Source organism: Pseudopipra pipra, chromosome 3 (assembly GCF_036250125.1).
Source record: "Pseudopipra pipra isolate bDixPip1 chromosome 3, bDixPip1.hap1, whole genome shotgun sequence".
Classification (NCBI taxonomy): domain Eukaryota; kingdom Metazoa; phylum Chordata; class Aves; order Passeriformes; family Pipridae; genus Pseudopipra; species Pseudopipra pipra.
The window spans coordinates 94,688,933-94,713,401 of record NC_087551.1 but is presented as its reverse complement, the minus strand read 5'-3'; the positions used below and the strand labels follow the sequence as shown (position 1 = coordinate 94,713,401).

General features: G+C 37.9%; 1 protein-coding gene across 2 annotated transcripts in view; it reads right to left on the bottom strand.

Annotated features, from left to right (window-relative positions):
• CSMD1 (CUB and Sushi multiple domains 1) overlaps positions 1 to 24,469 on the bottom strand; it is a 1,077,872-nt gene that overhangs the window by 64,610 nt on the left and 988,793 nt on the right. For both annotated transcript variants that reach the window (XM_064650377.1, XM_064650376.1), the window contains exons 49-50: positions 17,489 to 17,677; positions 9,900 to 10,085 (exon numbers count right to left, since the gene is read on the bottom strand). In XM_064650377.1, the coding sequence (XP_064506447.1) occupies positions 9,900 to 10,085; positions 17,489 to 17,677 (375 nt within the window). The remainder of the gene's footprint in view (positions 1 to 9,899; positions 10,086 to 17,488; positions 17,678 to 24,469) is intronic.

Sequence of the window (24,469 nt, the reverse complement as noted above, 5' to 3'; positions counted from 1 at the left end):
TAGTGAAAATCATATAGTTCTTTCAGAACACAAAAATATTCTAGATAGGAGCTTAATGCCCCTCAACTTTAACATTTTTATCACTCCCCCTTTCAAGCACTAGTTTTATTGGTTCTTTCAAAGATGAAAGCAAGCCTCTTATTTAGTCTAATAGCAAAAGTTTTAGTCTTAACCATAGGATATATCTTAAGACACTTAGAGACGAGAGATTCAGCTGTTTCAGAACACATAAATAAGCCACATAAATGTTTCCTCCACATTCTGAGGTCAATATACAATTTATTCTCTCTTTATCTATAAATACACTTAGATTTGCAAGCACACTTTACAAACAACTATCAGATTCTGATATATGATTTTAGAATTTCTAATCGAAGATGTTACTGAGTACAAAATTAACTTCCAGGCTGTTGATGTAATCAACTAAAACTTGCTTGAAAACTTTTAATTTTACAGGGACTGATTTTGATTTATTATATTCCTCATAGTTCAAAAACCAAAAAAAATTACTATTAACAGATGCCTGATTTTGTCCACATGGTTTTTGAATGAGTGCATCAATTTGCCTCTCATTGTCTGTCTTGCAAATTATAGTCTGGGCATTATTTAAATTCTCATTTACATAAATGAAACTCTATAAGGGATTATCTCAACTTCTCACAGATGTGAAGATGTTCTCTTATTTCTCTATGCATTTTTATACAAAAATGTATGAATAATATTGATTTACATAAAATATAGGTCAGAAAACATAATTATAATTTGAAATTATGATTAATATTACCTATTTTAATTACATGACAATATATACACTGGTAATTCCGAAAAGATTCAAAAGCAGGGAATTCATAATGAGATATAACTACCATAAAACAAGAGTTGTTGTAAAGCCCAAATAGGCAGATCCATCACATTAATGCATGGCTGTGAGGCTGGTGTAAGTGGAAAAATTTTGGGTTTTGACCATGGGATGATGTATTCAACATCTGGTCTACTGACACCTGATGGGAGGTGTCTTTCTCAGAGGGGAAAAAGAGTTCTAACACAGGAGTTAATGAGGCTCATTGATAGAGCTTAAAGTAGCTTGGAAGAGGGAAGGAGACAAAACCAGGCTCACAGGTAACAAACGATGGGATGGTGTGCCAAAACTTGAGGACATGGGATCTGATAGGATCCCTCAATCTGTCTCAAGAGGTGTTGGCTACAATGTACCACACCTGGAATGTTTCTACAATAATCAGTGCAGCATGAGGAACAAACAAGAGGAGCTCGAAGCTTTGGCCCAGTCCCAGAGATTAAACATCATGGCATAAGTGAAACCTGGTGGGATGAGACTTGTGACAGGAGTGCCCTGTTGGAGGGTTACAGGCTCTACAGGTTATCCCTCTCTACAGGTTACAGGTATAGGTTGGGCAGAAGAGGCAGAGGGGTGGCACTGTATGTAATAGAAGGGTTAGAATGTGTGGAGATCATAGCTGGCAATGTCACAGTTGAAAGCCTCTAGGTTATCCACAAATAAAGTGGATGTCACTCTGAGAGTCTATTAAAGACCTCTCAGCCAGGATGAAGACATTGACAAATTATTCTTTGAGGAAAAAAGGAACACTTCCAAATCAACTACCCTTGTCCTTATGGGGGGCTTCAACTTGCCAGAAATTAACTGGAAGCACCTCACAGCAGGTACAATCTGGGTCAGAAGTTTCCTTAAAAACTGAATGATAACCTTATAGAACAGGTTCAAAGGGACCCAACTCAGAAAGATGCCCTCCTTGATCTGCTGCTTGTCAACATGGTGGATCTTGTGAGTGAAGTGGAGATTGTGGTTGTCTTGGCCACAGTGACCACAAACTCATCGAATTTAAAATCTCTGTTGACAGGAGGTAAAGTGCCAGTGAAACTTCAACTCTGGACATGAGGAGAGCAGACTTCAGGCTACCTGGGAAATCAGTAATTAAAGTCCCCTAGGAAAATGTTTTTCCAGGTGCTGGGGTCCATCAGTGCTGGTCACTTTTTAAACATCATCTCCTAAGAGCACAGGAGTGTTGCAAGTCAAGTAGATTAAGCAGATGAACCCAGGCTGGGTTATTGTCTTGAAAACAAGATAAAAAAGCAAGGTGTATGCCCAGCGGAAGTAAAGTCAGGTGACGTGAAGAATTCAGAGATGCTGCTTGCAACTGTAGGGAGAAAATTTGTGCAGCCTAAGCTCAACTGGAGTTGAAGCAGGCAAGAAATGTGGGGGACAATAAAAGAAGTTTTTTTCAAATATATTAATGGCAAAAAGGAAGTGTAAAAATAACATTGGCCCGTAAAAGATGAGAATGGTCACCTTACAAACAGGGACAGAGACAAGGCAGAAGTGTTTAACGCTTTCTTTTCTTCCATCTTCAACATGGATGATGAACTACGGGGGTCTCAGCCCTGAGCTGGAGGACCATGACTGTGAGAATGATCAACTCCCAGTTGACCCTGAAATTGTGCCAGATCTGCTGCTCCAGCTGGATCCCTACAAGCCTATGGGGTCTGACAGGATTCATCCCAGAATCCTCTAAGAGCTAGTTGGTGTCATCACAAAGCTCCTCTCAAGGATTTTTAAGCAGTCTTGGGAATCTGGAGAGGTCTCAGCTGGCTGGAAGCTCGCGAATGTTGTCCTGTTTCTCAAGAAGGGCAAGAAGGAAGACCCAAGAAACTACAGGCCTGTCACTCTTATTTCAGTGCCCAATAAAATAATGGAGAAGATCATTCTGAAAAGTACTGAAAAACACCTGGAGGACAATGCAGCAATTGGTCATAGCACACCTTCATGAGAGGAAAATCCTGCTTATCCAACCTGATTTCCTTTCATGATGAGGTAATCCAATTAGTTGATTAGGGGAAGCCAGTTGATGCAATCTTTTTGGATTTCAGTGAAGCTTTTGATACTGTCTCTCACAGAATCCTTCTGGACTAAATGTCCAGCACACAGCTGGATAAACATATCATGCAGGGGTGAGCAACTGGCTCACAAGTCAAGCACAGAGTTGTAGTGAATGGGTTGACATCAGACTTGTGACCTGCCACTAGTGGGTTCCACCAGGTTCCGTCCTCAGCCCAGTTCTTTTCAAGGTTTTCATTAATTAGTTGAATGCAGGACTTGAAGGGATACTAAGTAAGTTTGCCAATGATACTAAATTTTGAGAAGTTGTCAAGTCCCTCAAGACCAGGGAGGCCCTCAGAGAGACCTCAACAAATTAGAGAGATGGGCAATCACCAGTTGTATGAAGCTTAGCGAGGGATAGTGATGGATTCTGCACCTGGAACAGTGCAGCCCTGGTTGTGTTCATAGGCTGGGGAAAAAGAGGTTGGAGAGCAGCACTTCAAAAAGGGACCTGTGGGTCCTGGTCAATGGCAAGTTAAATATGAGTCAGCAGTGCCCTGGCAACCAGGAGGGCCAACCGTGTCCTGCGTCAGGCAAAGCATCGCCAGCCAGTTGAGGGAGGGGATTGTCCCGCTCTACTCAGAACTGATGCAGCCTCACCTTGAATATTGTGCAATTTTGGGCACCACATAGTGTCCAAAGAAGGGCTATAAGGATGGTGAAGGGTCTGGAGGGAAGCCGTATGATGTGGGGCTGAGGTCACTTGGTTTGCTCAGCCTGAGGAGGCTGAGGGGAGACTTAATGGCAGATTTCAACATTCCCATGAGGAGAAGTGGAGAGTTTTCACCCTCATGACAGAACTCGAAGAAATGGCATGAAGCTGATTTGGGGGAATTTATATTGGACATCAGGAAAAAGCTTTTCACCCAAAGGGTAGTTGAGCACTGGAACCCAGGGAAGTGGTCACAGAACCAAGGCTGTCTGAGTTCGAGGAGCATTTGGACAGTGCTCTCAGGTACATGGTGTGATTGATTCTTGGGGTGTCCTGCTTAGGGTCAGGAGTTGGACTCGATGATCCTGATGGGTCCCTTCCAACTCAGCATATTCTATGATTCTATATTTTCTACTGAAAACATGAGAAAAATGTTCACTAAGCAAAATGTCTACTGCATGATCAGTGGCAATGACTAAATGAATATAACAAGGTCTTTGCACTCCAACAACTAAAATCTAACAAGAATTTGTGCAGTGATAAGCTCAGATTTTAGTTTTAAGTCTTCATTATGATTAAGTTTTTGTAATTTCATTATTCTTTTTACTTTCTCTTTTTGTCAACAAACACATTGCACTATCAATATTTTGTAAGAATCTGAAAACCAAAAGACTGACTCTTCCCTTTTACTGAGCTATCCTGTCTGCAAGCTTTTGCTTGTCTTTCTTTAGTGTTGTGTGAGCAAAAAAAAAGAGATCTCATTCTATTCAAAAATATCTTGAATATTGTGACTCTGAATGTAATTATTCTTTTCAAAGAAAAAAAAGACAAGTACAATGTATATAATGGAAAAAATATCGCAATTGCAGAAACTTGCTATTATTATTTTCAAGTACGACAGCACTTGACAGAACTGGAAGTTCTGCTTTGCATTATCTAGATCCTACTTTAATGTTGTTTTCTGCATATGTCTTAAAGCAGCCTTAGGCTTCCAAGTATCCCATGGAACAAAAAAGGTTGTACTATCACTAATTTGAAGTGTTCAGGTATTTGTAAATCATTTTACTGCAGGTCTAGCAAAACTAGCAAAACTGGGCATTAATCATAATTATAATATTCTTAAGAATTTGTATTAGACATTTTCTAGCATGCAAAAATGCCTGTATTAAAAAAGGTGTTTCCTGCTGGCCTAGAGAACATTTCTTTTTGTGTTGCTTTGTCATGTATAAAGTAATGCTTGACTTGTAAAATAGTTATGTGCTAATGTTCACCCTAGTCTTTCTAAAAGTGTCATACATATTTAAACTCTCCCTAGTGCAAACACTGGGACTGTATCACATCTCAAACTAGCAGAATTTTCTAGTACTGGAATGTACAAAGCTAACTCATTCCTGAGGTTTGTTTTCATGGAACATGAATTTTGGAACAAGGGATTACAAATTTTCTAAGAGCATTGAAGGTTACATACTAAATAAAGAAAAAAGTTCTCTTTTGCTTCAGAACAGGCCTAGTATGACCTCCTTCATTGATTAAGTTCTCATATCATTTTTTCTGTAGTTTCTTCCTATCACACAATGAATTTTTTACTACTGACACAGTGTGGCACAACTCATACTTTCTAATTCATTCAACTCCTAAGAACAGTATAGAAGAACTGTTTCTTTATAATATTCAGTGAAAAAATAAGCAACACATTCAAGCTATGAACAGACATCAACTAAGAGGTTCTTGGGAGAACCCAAGACTTAGATCGGTATTTCTATTTCATGAAAAAAAAAGTGTCAAGTGTCCACAAAATCAAAACCCCAAGGAAATAGATTTAGGGACTCCCAAAAAGATAACTATTCTTATCTGCCACTTTAGCATATGAAATGTAGGTAGTCAAAGTCACAAGGATGTTCAGAAAAAAAATGTATACTACTTCTGTTTTCATTTCTATCAGTTTTGAAAGTTTGTGCCCAAAGCAGAAAAAAAAAAAAAATCTTTACAAGATGAAAATGGAAAATTACTGCTAGAACACTGAAAAGTCTAGATTTCTGAATCAGAGGAATTCCATAGCAGAAGGATAAAGATATACACAAGAAAAAAACCCACATGGTGAAAAATATTTAAAAACATAAATGAAGAATGTAAAAACCAAAGAAGTGTGTGGGATTAATTCCACCAAAAGATTGATTCAACAACACCTTTAGATGACTTTGTAACAAAATAGTTACAGATACTATTCCAGTTTCTCTATTCAGTAAATGACTTAGATATTCAAGTGCTGCTTTGGCTTGAATTTAGTGAATTTTGCATTAACAGCTAAGTTCTTTTCTGTTTCCATTTTTCAGTCTCTGCTTTGGAAGATCTTATTGTTCTGCACTTCATGCCATATATTCTAAAGAAAGTAAAAAACTAAGTAATAGGAATAATAATTTTCACTGATTAGACATAAACAAAATTGAATAATCATGCTATAAGGATGTAATTTTATATAATAATAGCAAGAGATTATATCATCCAAAGGAAAGGAATGAAATTTCATTTGTGTTCTTTTCCCTTTTTGACTTGTCACTGCAAGAACGAGCATCTGTATTTCTATTGTAGCAGACAAAACTGAAATCATATATGATGAAATGGAATAGAAAAAATTACGAAAAGATTGTCATCTTTTTTTTTAATCTTAGAAATATTGAATCTTATGACTTTTCACAAGTGTACTTTACAGGCATATAAAAATGCTGATGATGGGTAAAACAGTGTTTCTCAGGTAACTACAGTTACAACTTAAACCCTTAAATTTCTATTTATGCTTATACATTCTTTCTTCTTGAGCATTATCCAAATTATATTAATTGGGGTAAAAGGTATTAAAAGCAGTTTATGTGGCATACAGTAAAGAGAGAATCATGGAAGAACTGGTGCTTATCTGTAGTTTGAGACCAAAGTTGTTTGTTTTATTCAGATTTCTTGGATATAGCTACATCTTTTGAATGGGATATTTTTTGTAACTGTATATCACACTCATTTCTCTCACCAGAAGTAATGTACTAATTTACAAGTTTCAGTAGAAATTTTTTGCACAGGTAGTGTCCTGTATTCATATGTAAAGTTACTACTATATGGTCACTCTCTAATAAGTGTATTAGCATGATTTAAAGCTCTAGGGCTCCCAACTGAAGAAGGACATGGACCTGTTGGACTGAGTCCAGAGGAGGGCCATGAAGATGATCAGCAGTCTGGAGCTCCTCTCCTGTGAACACAGACTGAGAGTGTTGGGACTGTTCAGCTTGGAGAAGAGAAGGCTCCTGGGAGACCTTAGAGCACCTTCTAGTACCTAAAGGAGGCCTACAAGAGAGTTGGAGAGGGACTTTTCACAAGGGCATTAGTGACAGGACAAGGGGGAATGGCTTTAGAATGAAGGAAGGTAAGTTGAAATTAGAAATTAGAAAGAAATTCTTCATTATAAGCGTGGTGAGGTACAGAAACAGGTTTCCCAGAGAAGCTGTGGATGCCCCACCCCTGGAAATGTTTGAGACAAGACTGTATTGGGCTTGGAGCAACCTGGTGTAGGGAGGGTGTTCCTCCCTCCATGCCCCTCCCATGGCAAGGGGGTTAGAACTAGATGATCTTTGTGGTTCCTTCCAACCCAAACAATTATATGATTCTACAGTTCTATGAAATAATAATACAGATATAAGTCTGTTCCCTTCATCATGTGCTAGGGATATCTATGCAGAATAATGTAGCAAACCAAAATTTGGATACCAGAAAAAGAAGCTGCTGGGCATCAGCAGAAAGCCTTAGCTGGGGAGAAAGCCTGCATTTGAGGACCAGGCAGGATGTCACCTGTTTGGAATGTCCTTCCAAGATACAGAGACACTGTGCTGTGACATTATCAAGCCTCTTCATAAAATCCATTATTGTCTTCTCCCTCCCTGTGTATCCTGTGTATTCTGCAAACTTGAATATCCCTCCCCCATGTAAATCTCCAAAAATGTAATCCTAAAATAAGTGGTTTTTCCCTGTGACGTAATTCCTAAGACCCCAAAAAGTGTAATTTGGGTTTTCCCCTTACCTCATCCCCTGAAACCCCCTACTTGTAATAAGTTCAACCATCCATTGAATATGTAAACTCCAGACCCTTAAAATATCAGCATGTAAGTCCAATAAACCATTCCAGATTCTGTCTCCAACTGGGATTGTGTTAGTTTCTTTGACTCCCACAGAATAACTGAAGCAAGATACCTATTTGTCATTCAGCTAAGCTTTCTTAACAGATATCTGTTGATTGGTATTTCTTGTAATTAAATTCAGTAGCCTAATGTTCATGATCCATCTGTGTCTTGCTGTGTGACCATCACAAATCTTATTTTTCATGCTTCAAATCTGACGTAAATGCTTTTAATGAAAAGAAAGGAGTTTCAAACAGCTGCCTCAGGCATTATGTTGTCAGAGATACTTTGCAAAACAAAATGTACTGATTTCAACCTTCATTTTAATAGACATGGGAATAAAACGGATTTATTAATTTACCATTTACCTTTCTGTGTTGTGTTTGTTTCTCATCAAGTTAGAGATGTTTCTATTTCTGGAGACTAAATACATTTATGCTTACAGCAGCAATAGTGAAAAAACAGGTTTTTATGCAGATTGTGTAAGCTTTTCTGCACTTCACAAGTAAGAAATCTTGGGTAAAGAATGCATGCTTCCAAATAGCAATCCATTTTGAAAATATTGACCTTAAATTGTCACGTAGATCACTAGCACTTTAATTTAGCACTTGTGGATTTGGAAGTAATGGGATTCTTTTTCAAACTGAATAAATTTTTAGAAAAGGAAAAGAGAAAGAAGAGACAAAAATGTTATATATGTTTTGTTAGGATATTATAAATATTAAACAAATCTTTTTAACGTTGAAAGTTGTGGTAATTTTAATAATTTTTTTTACAGGGTAGTCGTTGTCTGGTAAAGTTTGATCTTTTCAAATAATACAAGGTTTTTGGTATGGATTTTTGTTTTTTTGTTTGTTTTTGGGTTTTTTTTTTTTGCACTGTAGATATAGTGTTATTAATTCAGTATGTTTAATCCCCAGTTAGTTTATCTGGCCTCTTCCCTCAAAACAGTCTGTTGACATTTTTGCTGATTAATCATTCAAGTTATGTGCTTTGTATCTTGTCAAATTTTCTGAGAGAATGAAGCTCAGTTCAATACACTGGAGCACTGCCTTCCCTCTGCACATGGCTCTGAACTCAGAGCATGCCTGTGTGATCACAGCTGGTTTCAAATAATCCTCCTTATGTACTCTGTGGAACTGCTGTGTACAGTTTTAGGCACTGCCCTTCAAGGAAGGTGTAGATCAATTGGAGATTCTCCATAGGACAATAATGAGAATCCCTGGTCCAAAAAATATGAAGGAAGAGCGAGAATGAATCACAGCAAAACAGATCTCTACAGAAGAAGTGACTGAGTGTACTGGATTCAGGAGTCATGGTGTTGGCAGGGATGTGGGGAGGACCTCCAGGGGTGGCCTCTGTGAGGAAAGGCTGGGTGCAGTCGGTTCCAAAGGACCCACTACAAGACACAGCTGAGCCCATCAGCCATGATGGTGACACCTCTGGGAAATTGTGTTTAGGAAAGGGTAAAATTCCGCACAGGCAGAGAAAGAAGGAAAAAAGAGTCAGAGCAGCAGAGGGAACATCAAGGTCACAGGAGAAGGAGATGTTCCAGACACCAGAGCTGGTGTTCTGCTGCAGCCCACTCTCAAAAAATTTACATGTAGTATTATAGTAATTATTAATTTTGAGATTATGTCCTAGTCAGTATTTCAAGTCACATTGAAGTCAAGATCAGTTAATTATTGCTTTGATGCAGGACAGAGACAGGCAGCGGCAGCCCAACGCAAATGAGAGGACGTGTCATATGGTAGAGGAGCCTGCACCACATTAGCTAGTTCTGACAGAAGGCAAAAATGTAGACTGAAGGATTCTTATCCGGCTTAATTATCTACACTAATGATATTTTAAGAGATAATTTTTGCTTTTATTATTTAGAAGCGATAACAGAAAAAAATTACAATTGTGAAAATGGAGAAGGGCACATAATAAGAAAATATACAGGAAATTGAATTGTCTAACAATTTCAATTCAGATTTTTTTAAGAAGATAAACAAGGATTTTTTAATTAAACAAATTTATAGGCCTTTATAATACTTTATTACATGCTAAATGATGATACATTCCTGAATGGCCACTGCATGGTATATGTATACATAAAACAAAAGCATCACCAGCAAAGATTTTCCTGAGAAAGATCAAGGGAAATATTATTGAGAAATATATGCCCACTTACATTTGCAAACAGGTGGCCTCCCTCTGTTGCTCCATAATCCATCTTCTTGACACACTGCTGTTGCTTGTTGACTTGATTCTAGCTTGAAGCCCTCATTACATTCATATATCAATCTACTGCCCAAAGTGAATTCATTACCTATAACTGAACCATTCCCAGGGGAGTCAGGAATACCACAAGATACAGCTGAAAAGAAAGGAAAGAAAAATATAAGGAATTGGAATTATATCATATATATCTTTAAAATATCATCCCACCACTGAAATAAGAAACATGGATTAGTAATTTTGACATATCCCATTCATAACAACTGAAATTAATTTTCTGTCGTATTTACAACATTCCAATAAATGCAATAGTATTTAAAACATGGATAAAAACTTAAAAGTGCATCTAATATAGACAAAAATTTTATAAATAATTATTTAGTTTAATCCAATCACTGTAGAGAGAGAATTTTCAACATAGGCTAAGGGTAATTGTTTGTTTGCTAGGGAAAAAAATCAAGGAAGTGTCCAAAGTAATTTGGTCCAAGAATGGAAGAACTGGACAATTCTTAAATGCTTTCTAATAGTCTGCTTCCATTCTCTCAGAGTTTCTTTCAATCCTGCACTACTACAAAGAAAAATTCATATTTGTTTGTTCCATACATATAAAACAATGTTATTTAATAATTGAATTTAATTTTTTTTTGTCTGAGGAGAAAAGAACCTGAATAAATGACTAGATAGGAAAGAGTTCCACTTAAGGACATTATTCACATGTTTTATCACTTATTGACATACTTGATTAATTCAGTTCAGTATGCCAAATATTATGTGAATCCATGCTTACTAATTTTCCATATCATGAAGGAAATTATTTACTGAATAATTTTCACTCTTTTTTTGCACCTTCTGAATTTAACTCTAGATGTTTTTTCACGCTCACAAAATTTAATTTGCTATCAACTTAGTGAAGTTTGAGTAGCATCTAGTGTGGTTTTTTTAGGGTTATTTATTATTTATTTATTTAACCAGAGTTCATTTAACAGTATCTCATAATATACATTTTAGAGTAGAGTGTAATTGTAAAATTATCTATTTCAGTCACTTTTAGGAAAGGTGTCCAAGTCAAGATTGTCTTCTGCCATCTGACCTCTCAGGTCCCTTGCTTTTGAAAATGAAAAAAGGCAACTCTCCAGTACATATATTTTTTTAAATTTATTTTAATGCTATGCTTTATTTGAAAGTAGTTATTTATGTACAGAGATTAACTGGACGAATGTTCCACAATAAGCTGCTTCCTTAGTAACACAACTTCTTGGCATTTTTTGCATCTTAACCAGAAACATTTTTGTCTTATCAAAATTGAGTATATCTCCATCAATGGGTAGCGGCTCAGCCTCCAGCCACTGGAAGGAATAGTAGAGGGACAGAGAAGGTAGAGACAGGTGATAAGGAAAGGGTTCTTGAGGCCCACACTTACTGCTCTTATTCGTGTTAGAGAAAGTGGAGAAGGGGAAGAATGAAAGCAAGTTCTGCAGCTTCTGGGAGAAGGTCTTTGTATTAGAAGTGTTTTCCCACTCAGGGACCAGAGCAGGAGGGATATCTTTTCAGGGCTCTGGTGTACTCAAAACAGTCAGTATAGCTGCATGTGGTTAAAATGCTGTATCTATTTCCCCAAAGACCAGTTTAATCCTCTACATACAACTAGAACCCACTCTGACCTTCTGTCGTGTAAGCAGAATTTTTTACTTGCAAAAAGTTCATTTGCTTGCTGAATTGACAGAAAGTTAAATGGTCACTCTGTTTTAGTACATCATAAAAATGACATTGCATTCTCCATTTCAAGTCATAGCTACTGTGAAAGGCTTCAGTGTCCCCAGAGCCTTGCACTATGTCCCCCCATCCTAACAAGCCTTACAATTATCTTCTGTCTTGTGTCAATGTGTCTGAATGCTTGATGTAGAATGCATTTGGGTTAAGACTTAACTTTTTGTCAACATTTTCAGGTCTCCTTTCTGATATCAAAATAATAATCTCTGTGTTAAGTGTGCATACATTTAATTGTATAAAAACAAAATTCAAAACTATGAGTCTATCCACCCATCCCATGTTTGTGTCCCTCTGTACACACAGGTGGACCTTAGTCTATTTCCCTCTAAACACTCCAAACATGAATTAACTTCAAATAGCTTAGCAGAACAAGAAGATTTTATTATGTCATTTGAAAACCAAAAAACCCTCTCAATCCAGGCCTATTTAGTTCATTTTAGAAGAAAATGATTCTGTCAGCATTTGCTCTCCACCTTTGGCAATAACCTTTCTAGAGACTCATCGAAAAATTCAAGACTGAGTAGCTCTTACATGCAAGTTATTTTAAGGAATAAAAGATGTTCAATGCCTGGTCACACCCAGGTGGGCCTCTCAGTTATGTCAGGTTTGATGTGATGCCCAGTATTCTAAAGAACCTCAAAATCTATACTTACCTGCCACAGTTCAGTACTTTCATTCTCAGTGTGTACCTCAGCCCTTTACTGTCTCTTTCTTTCCTCAGTTGTTGCTGAATCTTGTTCTGCTACTCTCTTTATATTGTCAGGCTACTCTCACTGCTGCTTTAGCTACTAATCATAAAAGCAGTTTGGTACAGTTCCTTTTACACTCTTATCTGTTTATTTGTTGTTTGTTTCTCTCCCTGAAACTGTGATTGGAAAAAAATATTCCTGCTGCTACTAATTTATTGAGGCTGATAATGGCTTTTAGAACAGCAGTGTCCAAACAAAACATATCAGCAAGGACAGTTTCACTAACCAGCAAGTACTTTGACATTTAAAGTAAAGTTAGCTGAAGTAAACTGACTGAAAGGGCGTGTTGTCTTTGGACGGTGGAAATAATGTCACTACTGTGTTACAACCAAACTCCCAGCTTCCCATATGACTGTTAAACAATAAAAAATGGTGTGAGAAAATCTTCTGACTTAAGGAACTGTCAAAATACTTAGGTCAATGATTAGACGAGACTGACAGGTTGCAGCTGGGAGATGTGCATTCAGAGTGTGAAGAATATAAGTCAAACTTAATTGTATCTATTATCTTGCACAGCAGAAAAATATAGTTCTTCCAATGCAAGCAGAAAAGCCTTTTATGACCTAGAAACTGAGATGCAGTTTTAATTGCTCTTTCATGTTCTACATGTCATACTTGCATTTATTCCTTATCAAAACCTGTGAATTTAAAGTTTACGGCAAGTCTTTAAAATATCTATGTACCTATAACCCTTAAAAGCAGGCAAATTCACTGCATACAGAAATGAAGCTGGAGACTGCATATAGTCAGACATTGAGTTTATTTCCATGCACTGGAAAATCCCAAAAGTCAATCCTCAAGCTTTTATTGTTCAGGGACCTGTTTCTGGCATTGAAAATAGTGCTGAGAAGAGCATTTAAATACCCTAAAATTAAAGATAGAAACAGAGAAGTCCCTAAAAGCAGGATTCAAAATGAAAAACATGCTGAGTGGCTTATGTGTATGATATCCAATCAGTAACACTGGAGAGAGCCATGCCAATTCTCAGACTTGGATATACACAGAAACAAAGACAGTGAGAACAGGGTTGTGGGTGTAAAAAACCATATTCTGAGCCATTATCTACTTTATTCTCCTATCACAAGTCAAAATTATACTTGATCAATGTTCATCTAATTTGTTTTTGAAAGACCTCCAATAACGAAAGTTCTACATTCTCCACAGGCAATCTCTTTCAGTATTTCACTAGCTGCTCTGAGAAAAGAAGAAAAAAAATAAAGAAAAACTTAAGATCCTACTAAAGTAAGCTTAGCTGTAATTCCTTTATCTAGAAAGAACATAAATCAATTATTGCATTCCTCTTTTGAACTACTTTTAGCATATTAAAAGACTGTTACCAGGTTTCCCCTTAAACCTCTGGGCTTTTTTAGTCCAGAGTAATATATTTATCTAACTGTTTTATATTTTAAAATAGGATCATTGGTTTATAAGAGGAAACTGGGATTTGGAATATTTAAGTTATGCTACTTACCTCACATTTTGATTTTAAGACTGGGTGCTAAGAGGGACATTTTTTGCATAATAACATTTACAAAGAGGGTAAAAGGCACAAGTTTAATTACATACTCAAAAACACAGAAATCCTAATTTTGTAAAGAAGTAGTTTGGAGGTCCCAGAATCACGCATCTTGTGCAAACTGCAAATGGATATTTTCAAGCCCATTCTCCCAAGGTAGACATAGAACACAGCCAGGGATCCGGAATAACAGCAAAAAGTACAAGGATCTCTAGCTCCACAATGTACATGTATGCATTTCAGCAATCACAGAGGTACCCATAGTCTTGGAAATCAACATTTTAAGCAGGAAACATTGGCATAAGCTATATTTTTATCATGATTCTGTCATGGGTGTTGAGGCTTTCCAAGTACCTACAATCCAGATGAGAACTTCCTTAAAGTAGCACCTCCAGTTTTCTTTTATAAACCTACCAAGGAGTAACTCAAATGGTGAAGAGCAGCCAGGGGTTTTTCAAGGCTCTTTATAATTATTTTTAGAATGAATGGGAGAAATCAGGAAGAACAAAGTCAAAAGCTGAGCTCTGTAGATGAATGAGTGGGATAAAGAGGGGTATTTGCTCATGCCTGTCAGACAGATACTCTTACACTCTCACTGCTACCATGTCTCAGTCTCCAGATATTTGCAGCCCACCACTGCTGATCCATATAGACCCTGAAAACTTGCTTTCAGTTTTTTATTCTAACTGCTCCTCTTGCCAAGCTTTTCTCTTATCATCTCTTCATTCCTGAGCCTATTCTTCTTTTCCTGCTCTCTCCTTGCATGGAAACCTCTCCATGAGCTAATCAGTGGCTAAGATGACATACGTGGTTGCCAGTATCATTACTGGGGGCTATACTATTTCCTCTTAGCAGCTATTTTCTTCTTAGCAGCTACTTACTGTTATACAATAGAATAGAATATATAGCAGAATTGTTATTTTCTGTCCTTATAAACATTTTTAATGTAGCATGACTCATGTTTCTCTTTTTCTTTCACAAATGAAATGAAAGCACTAACAGTAGGTTCTAATTTCCCAGATAGGAGTCAAGTTTTTTATATAGTGTTCAGGACATTATTACATGCATCCAGAGAAGACTGCAATTGAAAAATATCTTCTAACCCAATCAGATTAACTCATATTAGATGTGTTCATATTAAAATTAGATGGTATTATAAATATGCAAAAAGTAATTCCCCTTTTTGATAATATGATCAAACTTGATTTCAAACATTAATTCTGACACATTCAAGGTATTAATTACAAAAGTAACCCTGTAGGACTAGATTTACAGAGATTTCAGACTTAATCAAAGATCCTATAATGAAATCCATGAGCTGGACAAAATGTGTAATTTTAACTAATTTTCAAAGGAAAAGTATGTATTTGGTTAACACGCACTAAATAAATTTAGAAATATACTCTCCATTTCAGAGTTTATTGAAAAATATATGCCTTATCCAGACATACAAATTGGAATAATTGTGCCAGAGTGGTAAAGTGACATATTTAAATGAGGAATCCTAAATTTACAAGAAATTTATAGTAAAGATTAAACATCCTATCTCACAAATATTTTTTTCTCCTACTGTTTACAGAAATCTACATACCCACAGCCACCTATTTTGTTGAAATTGTAAATACAGCTTAAAATGTCCTGGTTAGAACAGCTGGGACCAGTTCATCACTGTATGGGTGTAACCCAAAACTGTGTATTCTATAGCCTTCCATGCCATTTCCCAGAAACTGTTATCACTAGAGCATTTACACCCTCTGCCCAGAGCAACCTGACTCCTCAGGCTGTAAACTAGGTGTTAAGAGGCCTGTGAGATAGGAGGATGCTCTTGTCCTCACACCCTTTGTGGAACTCCCCGCCCTGAGGGAAGTACTGGGCATTACTGCCTGAACTGGAGCATATATAATCTTGGAATCTTGGAACTTTTTTAACCACTCATGGGATCCAGAGGAAGACTGCAGTCCACCACTCTCAACCAGACTGCAGCCACCACTCTCGACTGGACTGCATCCACCACTCTCACCAACAGGTTTTCCCATCTCCTTTTACTTTGGACTCAGGGGGCCCAACGAACACCATTCTGTTCATGCCCCAGGGTGCTGGGTTATACATTTGGGTTTTGTGGGTTAAAACCAATTGTTTGTCTGTATATTCGTAGTTATTGTATTATTTTATTAAATTGTTATTCTGACTTATATTCTCTCTTTTGAGTTGGGTTCATTTCCCCTGCTGGTTTACCTTTAAACCAGCACATTTTTCGCACCCAACATGACGCGCAGAGAGCAGTCAGAATCACAATTTCATTTTAAGCATTTGTCTATTTGGATACAGAAACTCCCTGATCACCATGTTGTTTGATGCATTCACATGGATATTGTATTTGAGCCTGTTCATATTTCCACAGATGGGGAACTATTTGCCTGTTTTGGTGCTCTCTTTAAAGACCAGGGAGAGGGATCCAAATTGCTTTATTAGTATACTATGTTTATGTCATCATAACATCAGGAGCAATGAGTTTCATTGTGAATGTGTATTCAGTCTTGTTTGCCTGTCCTGGTTTGGGATGCTACCTCTGGGACCAGCCCTTTGGGGGAACAGGAGGGAACGGTTGTTTCCAGCCATTCATCTCCTTCTTCCCCTTCAGACCTGCTACAACAGTCTGTGAAAATATTGAGTTCCCTTTTGATGTTAAAGACAGCGTAATGTTGTTAGTGTTGTTTTGTCTGCTCTGTACTGTCTACACCAAATTTAGGGTCAGAACAGGGCCTTCTAGGGAGGTTGTCTGGACGCCTGCCCTGGGAGTGGATAATGCTGAGTGGCACGGGAAGTGGGAGGACATCGGCCAGTATTTGGAGAAGTTTTCTCCTCCAGTGATCTGTAGCCCACGGTGAAGACCATGGTGGGGCAGGCTGTGCTTCTGCAGCCCATGGAAGGGTGACCCACAGGACAGCAGATCTGGAAGACCTGTTGCCCTGTGGGTGGACTTCTGTCCCTGCACTGATGCAGGAGGAGGAGGGAGAACATGGAAGGAAGGAGGGGTGGTTGGAAAGTGTTTTTAAGACTGTTTTATTCTCACTCTCAAGCCCTTATCCTGTTAGTAATAAACTTTAATATTATCCCCATGTTGAGTTTTGTTTTGCCTATGTGACTTCTCCCAGCTTTTAGTGATTTTTGTGGGTGCCTAAATTCCAGCCAGGGTCAACCCATGACAGTAATATAACAATATCATGAGCTGTGGACTGTTTGTAGATATTATAGATACGTATTTTACTAAAAAAAAAGTTCTGAAAACATATTTTTCATTTGGTCTGTATTTGACTGCATGAATAGTTCTTAATGCTTCAACGCTGCACACATTCAATACATAAGTCAATATGCATTTGGATCAACTCACAATACCAGTGTGTCTTTCAACATACAGCAGTATTGACAGTGCTGTATCCTTGTTTTGTGAAATATTCTGTGCAATGAAATTATAGAAGCATACTCAATGAGGAAGCATTATCTTACCTTGGCAGATTGGCACAGGAGAATCCCACTGATACATGCCATTCTGGTGACGCTTACATGTTGCATTATTGTGACCAATCATTCTATAGCCGGGTTTGCAGTAATAGCGAACTTTACTTCCAGCGGGACCACCTGTTTTATTTACAATTCCACCATTCTTCAAGGTAGGGTTTAAGCTGCAATAAGGAGCTAAACATCAAAAAAGAGACATTATTAAAAACACATACAATGCACTTAATGTGCTAAAATCACATTATTTATGACATGTACAACCTTTGAATACCACTGAAATTGGTACTGAAACCTTTGGAATCTTCAGTGAAGATTCAGTCTACTTATGCAGAAGCATTATGAAGCTCAAAAACATAATTTATAATCACAAACCAGTTTATGTTTTTGCACACGAGGAAGCTACAATCAAGAAACACAGATTGTTCAGTGAGTTTGCTCAAACTTCGTAAACAATGTACTTCACATTTAATAACTTTATAAATACAAAAATGTTCTTTGAGCTTCACAATATAAAAAACCAAACAGCTTTATTAAAAAAATCCAGTGCACCTAGACAGCTAAGTCAAAATGTAAAGATTTTGTCAAATATGTTAAAAAATTACACGATAAATAACAATACACTGATTTATCAGAGGCATTTTTTCATATTAAAATGCACTTAATTTTTTGGTACATGTTTCCTCAAAAATATTACTTGGCAATTGTATTACTTTTTACTAAAATAATGTAACTTAACTCAGTGTAACTTCTTAAAGGCTGAACTTATACTATAACTGAGATAAGATAGAATGCTTTTGTTTAAGTCTAAGTTTTGAAATAAAAATAAACTATGCTAAACTTTAATCGCTACTCTACCAGTATTTTCTACAGAGAGGTTTCCATGACCAGTATAGTCCTCAAGAACTCGTTGTCGAGGACCAGGAATCAGAATGGGAATGATTTCAGAAGTGGAAAGAGATGTACAGCGACTGAGGGGACTTACAATACGGACTTTACAGTTATTTTGTATATACACATTGTATGTTTCCCCAGAATTTGTATCTCCCGGGCATTCCCGGGCTTGCCCGTTTCCCTGCTTCCCTCTCTGATTGGCTAGAGAAGCTACAGAGAGGAGACAGCCACCATTGGCCCTTTCCTTCCCTGGCTCCTCCCATGTTCCTCCCCCTTTTTGCCTGTGTCCCTATCCCGATTTGTTCCCCCGTTTGTCTATCTCATGCTCCACCCCATGTTCTGGACCTTTCCCTGCCTGAACTGATAAAAAATCCCGTACACGCCTTATAAAAGCATTCCATCTGCACCTCTACCTTGCCTCCGAACCCATTTGTGCTGTGTCACGGCCCCATCCCCCCTCGGACCATGGCAACTTGTGACATATAAATGGAAATAATTAGACGTGGTGAGGAAGTAAAAAAAAGTACAACTTTTTTGTGTCAAAAAGTGAGTAACAACGACCATTTTTTTAAACAAGGTTGCAATGTGTGTATGTAAGGATGGAGTATGGTTATCCAAACTGGACACAGATCAAGCAAAAGAACAATATAGTTTGACACACGTGGAGTTTAACACAAATCTGTTTGTTTCATGCCAATATTTATCACTGGATAAAAGCAACATAAAACAATTACCTTGACTTCATATTGGTGTGCAAGTCGCTGCATGTTTGCAGCAGGCATGTACCATGTCAAGCTTACAGAGATTAATATATTTTCAGGAGAAGCATGGCAGGACCATGGCTTTCTGAAAATAAATCTGATGGAACATCCACCACTGAAATAAGCCTGTGAACATTCTTCACAGGGAAGACAGTGTTGAACTCCACTGATAACTAAATGTCAATACCAAGGACACTGAAACTGCAACTACTGTTACAATACTAATTCCCTTCATCATACTGGAATTTGTCTTAGGTATACTGTGATGTTCATTTTATTTTCTGTAGAAAATTATTCGGTAGAAGTTGGGGTTTTATTTCACAAGTGCATAATTACAGATCTTGCTATCCAGCTTTCAATATCTAGCTCTCTGTTTTTTGTTTTGTTTTGGTTTGGGGTTTTTTTTAATTATTTTTAATGTATATTTTGTCACCCTAAGGTGCACCTGTGGTATCAATTACTACCTAAAGAAGGATGTTTCTCTTCACTGACAGAGATCATAGAGTTGATTATATTCCTAACTGAAATGCTTCCTTTAAATATCTAGATTTAGATGCAGTGTATCAAAGTCAATATTTCTAAGAAATGCCACGCAATATAGGCAGGAAAACTAAATCCTATATTAAGGATGCTGAAAATGCTGTCATCTGTTGAAATTCCATTATATACTTCTCAATTCAGCAGCATTATTTCTACTTGAAATATTATTTCTATATGTCCTTTCTCTTGGGGATTATTTAAAACAAAAACACTAAATCATAAAGGGAAAAATTAAAACTAGAATTAAAATTCATAAACCAGGATGGTCCAGTAAAACAATTGTCTAGGGTCATGTTCCGTGTCTCTTATAAGCACAGTGACATTCACTTGCATGCCTAACTAAATTACATTAATTATAAAATTACTCTTTAAATTTAATAGGGGATTTGACATTTAAAGAAACACAATAAACACAACTTTAATTTTCGTTACAAACTATTGAAGAAAAAATGATATTGTTATTGCAAAACAAGCAGGTTATAACCAGTAAAGTCAGCTCCAGTAACCTCTTATGCACTATCTAATTTTAAATATCCTAGGAGATCTTAAGAATAGCAGGTGAGTCATAAACACAACATACCTTTCAGACAAAAGTCCAACTTTATTTCCTCACTGCTGCAATTCTAGACAGAAAATATTTGCCTGTAACTCAGTAATACAGAATAAAAATTCTAACCATACTGTTTTTCCTTATAGTAGCTTTAATTTCTTCTTTCTTTTTCCCCTAAAATCATTTGATCTGGGCTAGTAATTCTTTTATTGAACTGCAAACATTTCAGTTATACTAACAGTAAATTCCTGGCTAAACATAAAAGCATAGGGATTTTTACCCAGAACAAGATCTTTAGCATAACATGTTGTACTTGTGTTCTGATTGGTTTTTTTTTTTAGCTGAGGTTAGTTTCAAGAATATATATATAAATTTCCAGAGAGATGATCTTTAAAATTGCATGTAATATGGGACATTCAGGCTGCCGAATGACACAGAATGATGTCAAAATACTGAAAATTTCCTTGGGAGGCACAGGAGAAATCCATCAGTCATAATCATTGCTTATGTTGTAACAATTAACAATACCCTGAGCCCGAAAGGAATAGTTTAAGCTCTCCAGCGAACTAAGTGGTTGTCATGGTTTGAGATAGCCCCAAAAATCCAGTTCCCTAGCTCCATCCCCCTCCCACATCTCAACCCAATGTGAGATGGGCTTTTCCAGACAAAACACACCAGACTCAAAGTGGGGGGAAAGGGAATATATTACAATGACTGTACAAATAAATATAACATCACATTATACACATGATCACAACTATCTCTACCATGACATATAGTATTTACAATGGACCAGATCTCTTCTCCCCTCCAAATAAAAGTCCAGGAGGGAAAGAAGGACAGATCCCTTCCAGTCCTTAAGCAGCAGCATCTTCTGAGGCAGCAGTCTGTCTGTCTTCTCCACATGCAGCAGCTGATAGCTGGCTTTCTGCCAGCACTCAACGAGGGAGATATCCAACCTCCCTCGGCCCCCTTGACACAGGCAAAGGGGTCTTCCGTGGGCTTCGTAACCCCAGACAAGGTCGTATCACCACGTCATATCACGAAGACACAGGGGGGTCTTCGTGACGGTCTGGTATCCCAGGAGACTCAGCTCCTTCTTGCAGGGCCTCTGTACCCTGCCTTCAGGCTGCCACCGTGGCAGCAGTGCGAGGGGGGGAGCCAAGGTCAACTCCCCCCGCATTCCATCTGGCCGTCCCGGTCCAGCTCCGGGACATCTCTTGAGCTTCTCAGCTCCTCTCTCTCTCCGGTGCTGCTGTACTCTAAGGCTCCTCTAAAATAGGAGTCCATGTCCCTCTTCTCCAAGAGGGGTCTCAAGGGAGTTTTGGGGGATCTGGTACAGTCTTACCCCAAACTCTGTCTCTCAGCTGCTGGTTCTCTCTCTCTCCCTTTCCAGGAGTCTTCTCTGCGGTGCTGCATGTTGTTTCTGCTGCTCCTCCAGTTCAGGTTCTTATCTCTGGCTCTCTGCCACCGTTTCTCTGGTCAGTATCGGCTGCTGTTCTGTGCCCATGGAGAAAACATCTCCCGGCATAACTACAGGCACCTAGCCCAGCTTTATGCTGTTCCAGGTCCCTGCAGTCCCCCAGCCAGGGGATGGGAGGCCCCAGAGGGCCCAGGGGCTTAGAGCCTGTTCCTCGTGGCCCTACAACATGGCCACCTCTTCTACAACAACCAAACTACAACTCATCTCTTCCGGTCTGGTTGTGGGATGTTGACATTTTTGCAGGAGCGCCCATTGGGCAGAACTACAAAACTTCCAGAGGTTTCCACCCCTTGGGGTCTACCACTTCTCTTAGCCTCTGAGGGAAAACAAAGTCCAAACCACTACAGTGGTGTTCAGAAAAAATCAAGCAAAAAAACTTTTGAACTAAGAAAAAGAAATTGATACAAGAAAACAAGAGGAACACAAAACAACAATATCACTCAGAATTTACTTTAACATCATTTTGGCAATATTTAATTCCTAAAGGTTATTATTGCATATGACCCACAGAAAACTATATCCTCCCTTCCCACATATGTTGATGACTCCTGAATATCTGCTGCTTTCAACCGTCTCTTCAATCTACTGTTACTAATGTTTACTTTTCCTGACAACCCAAGGTGAGTGAGTGGCAGTAGCTGCATGGAGATGGAAGAAATAGGGAAGAAGAGATCTGGGAACCAAGATGTCTTGATAATACTTTGTGGTCATCTGACATTGTGAAAGTTAAAGGCAGAGGTTCAAGTGTGAATATAAAACTCGGAGATGTGTTTGACAGGAAAGGGAGGTTATAACTGGAGAAAAGAGAGAAAGAATATTTGACACAAAGGTGCTGGTTTTAAAAGCCCGGGGGAACAATAGCCATGACAGATTATGCAATGAGATGAGAAATAGGAAGGGAGGGATTGAAGGCTAAGAGTCAGTGATGAAAAAAGATAAAGAGAAGGACTTGGTTAGCTATTAGAAGTGGCACCTAAAGGATGGATGTATTAGAGATTGAGATTAAGTTCAGATTAAAATGTGATGCAAGTAAATATATATCTGATTCAGTGAAAGAAACTGGAAAGAAAAATGTATAAAACTGGAATTGATTAGTGGGAGAGAGAGAAAGAGTTCAGAGACATAAGCAAGGAAAGACGAGGTTAACAAATTAGGGGAGACATTAGCAAGGGAAATTAAGATGGGAAGCTAGAAGGGAAAGATTTGATGAAAGCTGGATAAAGAACAACCTTATGCTGTTTGCCAGAGAACCATTAAAAGTATACCATGATTTGTAAGGAGGGGTAGGAAAAAGGTGGAGACCAAACAAAAAGGTTGGGGAGCACAGCTAGACTGGCTTGGTAGAGGTATTATGATGAGAATGAGTGTAAGGTTTGGAACAAACAAGTTAGGGTGAATGGAACTACAAGAAGCAAGGTGAATTCCTTTAAGTACAATGAGTAAACAGAGAGCAGTACAGAAAAGATCCTGTAGGAGGCGTGTTTTAGGGATGCTGGATGGAGCATCCTGGGAGATGTAGTCCTGAATGTACTCCCACGCACATGGGCAGTGAGATACCCCATGGTGGTTGGTCAAGGGAATCACTCGTTAGTTTGAGGTGCATATAAAAGGCAATGTTTGCTTCCAATAAACGGATTTGGTTGTTGAACTCCCAACTGGCTGGGTTCCTATGGGTTTATTTACTTATTATAATAATAAAGCCATGAGATCCCACATATCAGAAGGGGACTGTGCTCACAGAAGACCTACACAATTTCATGTCTGTTAATAGAGTCTCTGAAACCCATAATAACATGCATTTTGTGATATAAATCATACATGTTTTGCTAAACTCTGTTTAAAACAGTTATTTAACACAGATTAGATCCACCTTCCATTCTTATAAAAATGTATGATAATGACATTTTAAAGTTGTGTCAGTAGACTGGTAGTATGTCAGAAACCAGCAATAAGGCTATAGGCAAGCAGTGCCTGTAGTCCTCATCCACGTAAAAGCCCTACTAAAATTTAGCAAAGGCAACATAATATTTATAGAAAAGGCTGATACTCAAAAGATTTTATTATGTCTAAGCTATAGATAGCATGAAAAGAAGAAACACATTTGAAGCAAATTATCTAAAATTTTGAAGATGAATTTATTTTACAACTCTGAAAAATACAGTTGTTGATACAGTGAAGGAATATTGATAAGACTCCATACAATGCATTCTCAACCTATAGTTTAGTAATTTTTAATCTGTTCTTTAAACTGAACTCCCTTTGGAGCCCAGGGTGAAGCACACATCTTCTAGCGTCAGGAACTGACATATTAACAGAAGAACCACACACAAGACAATAAATAAATATCTGAAAACCTGAAGTGTAAACAAATGCTTGAAGAATGTCAGACTGAAAAACTACAGCCACTGTTAGCTGAGTGAAAATTCTGAGCTTGTGCAGAAAGCCATACAGCGTGGTCATAAAATATTGCAGCCTTGTGTCAAGGACCATTGGGATAAAATGTTGGTTTTCTCCCAGCCAGTTGCTGAGAGGAGAATCTGCCCTGGAATGTCATGAGGCTTAGCTGAAATAGGTGTAATGACAGACGAGTGCTCTCATCTAGGAATGGCAATGTTTTACCACAAAATGTGACAAACTTCTATGACCATTCCAGAGACCTAAGTAGCTTTACAGTTATAGATTTAATTTACTTTTCCAAATGACATAGCATCCACATTCCTTTAAGGCCTCTTAGATACCAGTAT